The sequence below is a fragment of the Sprattus sprattus genome (assembly GCF_963457725.1).
Source record: "Sprattus sprattus genome assembly, chromosome: 4".
Taxonomy (NCBI): Eukaryota; Metazoa; Chordata; class Actinopteri; order Clupeiformes; family Clupeidae; genus Sprattus; species Sprattus sprattus.
This window is the reverse complement of record NC_137923.1, coordinates 26555001-26561285: the sequence shown is the minus strand read 5'-3', so window position 1 is coordinate 26561285 and position 6285 is coordinate 26555001. Positions and strand designations below refer to the sequence as shown.

The window sequence follows — 6285 nt, the reverse complement described above, 5'->3', positions numbered from 1 at the left end:
TTACAAGTTTCATGAAAGCTCTGACAAAGGCGCCATTGTTGAGGCTGGTGCATGAGCAGCACGAAAAGCCTCACACTCCATTTCCTGCCAGCTGGACCATGCCGTGGTGACCAGAGGACTAGGAAAACTCGGACAGTAGTGAACGCGGATACATGATTTAGGCCTGCATTTTGAAAGTCTGTAGGCCTACGAGTTTAATGAATCAGTTGAAAAACAAAAGGTCACAAACGTTGGAATGGACACATACACACATGCACCAGACCAGACACCTAACCCCAATCAATCAATGACTTCATTAACAATATGCATGCACCTAGCAAATATAATGTACAATACAATGCATATGAAATGACAACCAAAGAACACACGATAAAATACTCTTACAATTTCTCTTACCAGTGAACAAAATCACAAAGTCACAGCAGGCTTTTACCGTCAGTTTACGATCATGGCTATAACAAGTGCTATAACAATTTGTGAAACCCTAAGAGATTTCAGAAAATGTGATATAAGGGCTCACAAGGAGTTCATTAAACCTTCTAGCTCGACATGAGTATGTAGTCATAAACCACTGATCTTATATCAATGCAAATACAATTAGCTACAAAAATCCCGTAGATGAATTTGCAGGTAAACAAACATTTGTAGAGCAGCACTTCTGTTGTGATTATAAAGTTTCATATACCTTTATCAGCTGTATGCAAAAGTTAGTATAGTGAATTCATTCATACACTGGAGTGCCTTCTTTTGTATTCAACTAAAATCACTTCAAACTGGACTAGAAACAAATGTCCATAGAGTAAAAAATGCCCCCAAGTTGATTAAGATTTCTTGTGATTAGAATAAATGGCAACAAAATGCAACTGACTTCACATGTAAGTTAGGATGCATATCTGCTGTGAGGCTGGGCTGGTTCGTTCTGCCGGGTAAGAACCATCAGAACATGCAGTTGACACAACGGGCTGTTCTGCTGCCGTAGTCCAGGCACTCGGGCCCGACGCACTCGCAGCAAGCGTTGTGGAACCAACGGTACTTGGATCCGCCCATGGATTCACAGTACTGCTTGCACTGGTGGACGGACAGGCAGTCGTCAAAGAACACCACAGTACACAGGTTATCTGGCTCTGGAGCTGGAAAGGAGGTGGACGGATGAAGAGAGGGTTAGGTTATGGAGAGGGAGACACAGCGAAGGAAACAGATAAACACGAGACAGACAAGTCAAAAAGAAATACAGGAAGATGTTGGAGAGGAAATTTAAAGGAGGATTGATAGAGCTAGAGAGAGGGGAAGGGGGACAAGGAATGGAAATCAGGCAGGAGAGGGGTCATCAGGATTTAGTAAAACACCTCTGCCGGAGCAGAATGCTTCACACTGGGCAACCTGCAGACCACAGGTGTGACAGCTGCATTCCACAGAGCAGGACAGGAGAAAAGAGGAGAGGAATGCTTAAAAGGCAATATGGAATGGTAAAAAAGGGGATGGGGGGAGAGAAGCCTAAAAAGGAGGAGAGACACTGAGGGCCCTATCTTGCACCCAGCGCAATTGACATTGTCACCGACGCATGTATCATTCCTATCTTGCACCCGGCGCACAGCGCGATTTTCCCTCCAGAGGCGCGCTTCGAAATGAACTTGCGTCGACATGGGCGGGGGCGGAACAGAGAAGGCGTTTCTCTGGCGCAAGTGGTATTTTGCAGTTTCAAATACAACGCCGTGCGCCGTGCGCCATTGACCAAAAAAAAGCTGGTCTAATGTGAGGCGCAATGTCTAAAGTCTGTAACGCGTATTCAGAACGCTATTTTAAGGGCGCATGTGCTTGCCCGCACAGTATAGGACCTGTAGGCTACACTTCTGTACTTCTGTCGTCTTCACGAGAGATTTACACCAATTGTTTGGCAAGCCATATATAATTACAAGGAAAATAAAGTATTTACCACATGAGGAAATCATTGTGATATCCGTATCCAAGACATTTAAAAACTAGGCATACATCTAGCGTACACAATTGACCCAAATGATTCAGGTTAATTGAAGCTGCGTGACATTTGATTTATTGTATGGCTTTGTTGCATTTATTTAATGCCAGTATTATTATAAATCTTGTAAACTCATCTCTGTGTATGTGGACTTTATTTATGTACCTTGGGTTTGGTCAGCTGGTGCACTGGCTTGGGTGCCGATTTCCATGCCCCCAAATCCCTGCACGCTCTCAGGCGTGAGGGTAGACGTGGCGATGTCCTCTGCTGCCGTCAGATCCTGGGTCGAGGCAGATCCACCTCCCGTGAAGGCACGAGAACGTGTGTTACCTTCCAGCTTGGATGTCCCACGTCTCTGGACGTCATTATAGCGTTTTCGGCAACGTTTTCGGGTGCCCCGTTGCAGAAACAATCACGGCAATATCTTGACATGCTTGCTTGACTTTGCTTACTTTTGGAGGGTTTCTCGCATCCCCATATATATCTATCTCCCGGCTTTTTACAAAGCCATACAATAAATCAAATGTCACGCAGCTTCAATTAACCTGAATCATTTGGGTCAATGTGTAGGCTACATGTATGCTTATTTTTAAAATATCTTGGATATGGATTTCACAATGATTTCCTCAAGTGGTAAATACTTTATTTTCCTTGTAATTATATATGGCTTGCCAAAAAATTGGTGTAAATCTCACGTGGGTCTCCTCGGCTGTGAATTTCTCCGGTCTTCCACCAGGTAATTCCGCCATCAAAATAACAAGCCGCTATGGACTATGCGCTTCTCGCTCTTAAAGGGAATGTGAAATGACGCTCCGATTGGTTTATTGCATATTCCGCCCAAACCACACCTATGGCTGAGTAACCTCCTTTGGACCAACCCTTTTGACACTTGCGCTGGACGCAAGTGTGTTTTTTCCGCCGTTAAAATAGCAACTGCGCCATAGAGCCGCCCACACAGCTACTTGCGCTTGGCGCCGTCCTACTTGCGTTTCTGATCGGCAAGATAGGGCCCTGAGTGTGTGTGTGAGTCTGAGAGTGAGGTACTATACTGCAAAAATGGAAATCTTGAAATCAAGGAAATCCATACTTGTTTTTAGTCTGACAATATATTTGTGTTATTTAAAATAAATCTTGGTTAGTCAAATTTTCCTGTTCTGTTGGCAGATCATTTTCCCTATTTTAAGTAATATAACCCCTAATTAATTACTTTTTTATTGTTGTAAAAAGCTGAATTTTTGCAGTGCAGTGTATTTGTGTATCTAACGCTGTGTGTTGTTCGTCCCTGTGATGAAGCAAGGCTGTGCAGCAGTGTTTCGCGTCGTGCCTAACAACTCCCCTTACCTGTTCTAAAATCAGCGCAAAGCACGGCCTCTTGGGGCTTATTGCTTAAATACACACCAATACCTTTGTCATAGCTGGAATGGTGGCTGTTGCTGGGCAACGAAACATTCTGGTGCTGGTTGTCAAGTGTCTCCAGGAAGGAGACCAGGTTCTCATGGTGGGAGAGCTCCTCAGCGACAGGGAAGGACACCACCATCATGTTGACAGGTGCATCACCCTGTGTCAAGGCCCGGAACAGTGATGGGATTGGTCGATGGAGCTCCTCTACCGTGCTCTTGGAGGTCGGTGGGGTGTCGGTGTAGGTCTTGGGGTTACACATCCCTGGGCGTCACCAGAGAAGATCCACACACACACCAAACCACAGTTTATTACAATTATTGCAGGATTACAGTGCTGGTCAGTTCCTTGTCAATCAGGCCACTCCGGACCCATCATCTCTTTTTGAAACATCTCAAGGTCCAAAATGGCTAACTGTTTAAAAGCATCCTTTAATGGTAAAAAGAAAGGGCTGTTCACTGCTAATTAGTGAAAACAATTGAGTAAAAAATGTCTAATCTCAACACATGACAAAAAGTTAAAAGTCACATTTATAAACGTACTGTCCTTACAGGCCTAGTAGCTATTTAACTACCAAATGGCTTAATCATTAATTGTCAGATTTCTTTTACAGTTTGTCCGTTTTGTTTGGTGATTGACAGGTGCAAGGGACCCACCAACGCAGTCACAGCACTCCTCCCACAGTGAGCCGAGGCAGAGCATGCACTCCTTACAACAGGAGCAGTTCCCCTCTGACAGCTGACAGCCACACAGCTCCTGCACAGCAACATCATTATCACCATCATCATCATCATCCACAACATCAGTTAGCATCTAAAACAACATGTCTACAGCCTCCTGCACATCAATAAGAAATGCGCTCTTTAAGCATCAACAACACAGACACAGATACAGACACCGACACTCACATGGTATTTCCACAAAAGATAGTAGAGTGCTTTGCACAAGATTAACTACTGAACGGACAAGACATACACAGACACAGTGAGGCATAGAGCTCTATGGCAGGTAAGCTAAAGTGTCGTCACAGGAGCTTACTACCGTGGAAAACCTGTGGTGTTATCCTGAAATTGTATTAATAATTCTTGAAGGCTACTATCATGTTTAGATTAAGATAAACTAAACAAACTGTGGTTTATTTGGTTTCCACTATCAATGGGTCACCATAGAAAAAGGAAAAAATGAATCCACCCCAGTTCGACTCAACACCATCTTCATTCTACAATTCATGGGAAGAAACACACCCTCACACACTTGTGTGAACACCACCACTTTAACATGGATACAGTGTGTGTGTGTGTCTATATCTATATATATATATATATATATACACAGCTGCGGAAAAAATTAAGAGACCACTTCCAAATGATTAGTTTCTCTGGTTTTACTATTTATTGGGACGTGTTAAAGTAAATTGAACATTTTTGTTTTATTCTATAAACTACTGTCAACATTTCTACCAAATTTAAAATAAAAATATTGTCATTTAGAGCATTTTTTTGCAGAGAAATGACAATTGGTCAAAATAGCATTTTTTTTTTATTCCACCAAATATTGATTTCTGAACTCTTCTTAAGTGAAAAGATTAGTATTGCGTAGTTTAAAAATTAATATGAACTTGTTTTCTTTGCATTATTCGAGATCTGAGAACACTGCATCTTTTTTGCTATTTTGACCAATTGTAATTTTTCTGCAAATAAATGCTCTAAATGACAATATTTTTATTTTAAATTTGGTAGAAATGTTGTCAGTAGTTTATAGAATAAAAGAACAAACATTTTCCAAATCATTTGGAAGTGGTCTCTTCATTTTTTCGGCGCCTGTATATATATATATATATACATATATACACACACACACACACACACACACAAAATAGTAGTAGTAGTACCTCCATCACTGAATAATGTGAGTGCACACACAAGGGGTTGTGAATTTTAGAGGACAGCAGGAGGCTGACGGACAGCATGAGAGCACTAAAGTAATGTGCACGGACACACACACACACAGGCACACACATACTCCCCCTCACTGCTTGGAGTGCCTGAAGTGCCACCACCTGCACTGAGTCATCCAAGAGCTGTGTGGAATTAGTCTGCCAAGACGGAGAACACACGTGCACAAACACACACTGTCAAGCACCCATGCACACACACACACACACACACAACATGTGGCATGTGTTCCCATGGGATGTGTGTGGAACATTTAAAGGTAATTACAGTGAGGGACTGTGGTGGAGAAGAGAGGGAACATACAGGTCGACCTCCAGATGTACAATTGAGACGGGGCAGGGAGATGTGTGTGTGCGTGTGTGATCGAGACAGGGCAAGGATGTCTGTGTGTGTATGTGTGCAGGAGATGGAGTGAGACACAGTGTGTGTGTGTGAGATGGAGTTAGACACGTGTGTGTGTGTATGTTTATGCCATGTAAAAACCAAGTAGTTTGAGATTAAGGACACAAAGGAGGAGATGGTGAGCAGAACAGAGAGAGTCACAGAGGAAAACAATTCAGACCCTTCCCTTTGTGTGTGTGTGTGTGTGTGTGTGTGTGTGTGTGTGTGTGTGTGTGTGTGTGTGAAAAAGAGAGCCAGCCTCCCACTGATTCTCTACTGTAGCTACAGCTGGGCTCCTGTTTGTGTACAGACTCTAACATCTGGACTCACTCTGTCATTCACAGCTTCAACATCACAGATAGTCCTTAACTCCAGAGCAGAGCACCCCTGGGCCAGAGCAGAGCCACATGAGGGCCAGAGCAGAGCCACATGAGGGCCAGAACAGGGCCACGAACCTGGGATCTCATGGTTGAGCTGTGAATTCTGTTACAGCAGCACAGAACATGACACATCTTCAACATCCCTGATGGTGGCTACATCAGGAACAGATGTGTAAGTACTGTATGTATGTATGTA

General features: G+C 43.2%; 1 protein-coding gene across 1 annotated transcript in view; it reads right to left on the bottom strand.

Moving 5' to 3' along the window:
* Window positions 1–936: 936 nt before the first annotated feature.
* The window catches only part of twsg1a (twisted gastrulation BMP signaling modulator 1a), a gene marked incomplete at both ends in the record, with an annotated part of 8016 nt that continues 2667 nt past the window's right edge, over window positions 937–6285 (bottom strand). Inside the window, 3 exons of the mRNA XM_080838164.1 lie at window positions 937–1130; window positions 3380–3637; window positions 4030–4129. Of these exons, the coding sequence (XP_080694290.1) occupies window positions 937–1130; window positions 3380–3637; window positions 4030–4129 (552 nt within the window). The remainder of the gene's footprint in view (window positions 1131–3379; window positions 3638–4029; window positions 4130–6285) is intronic.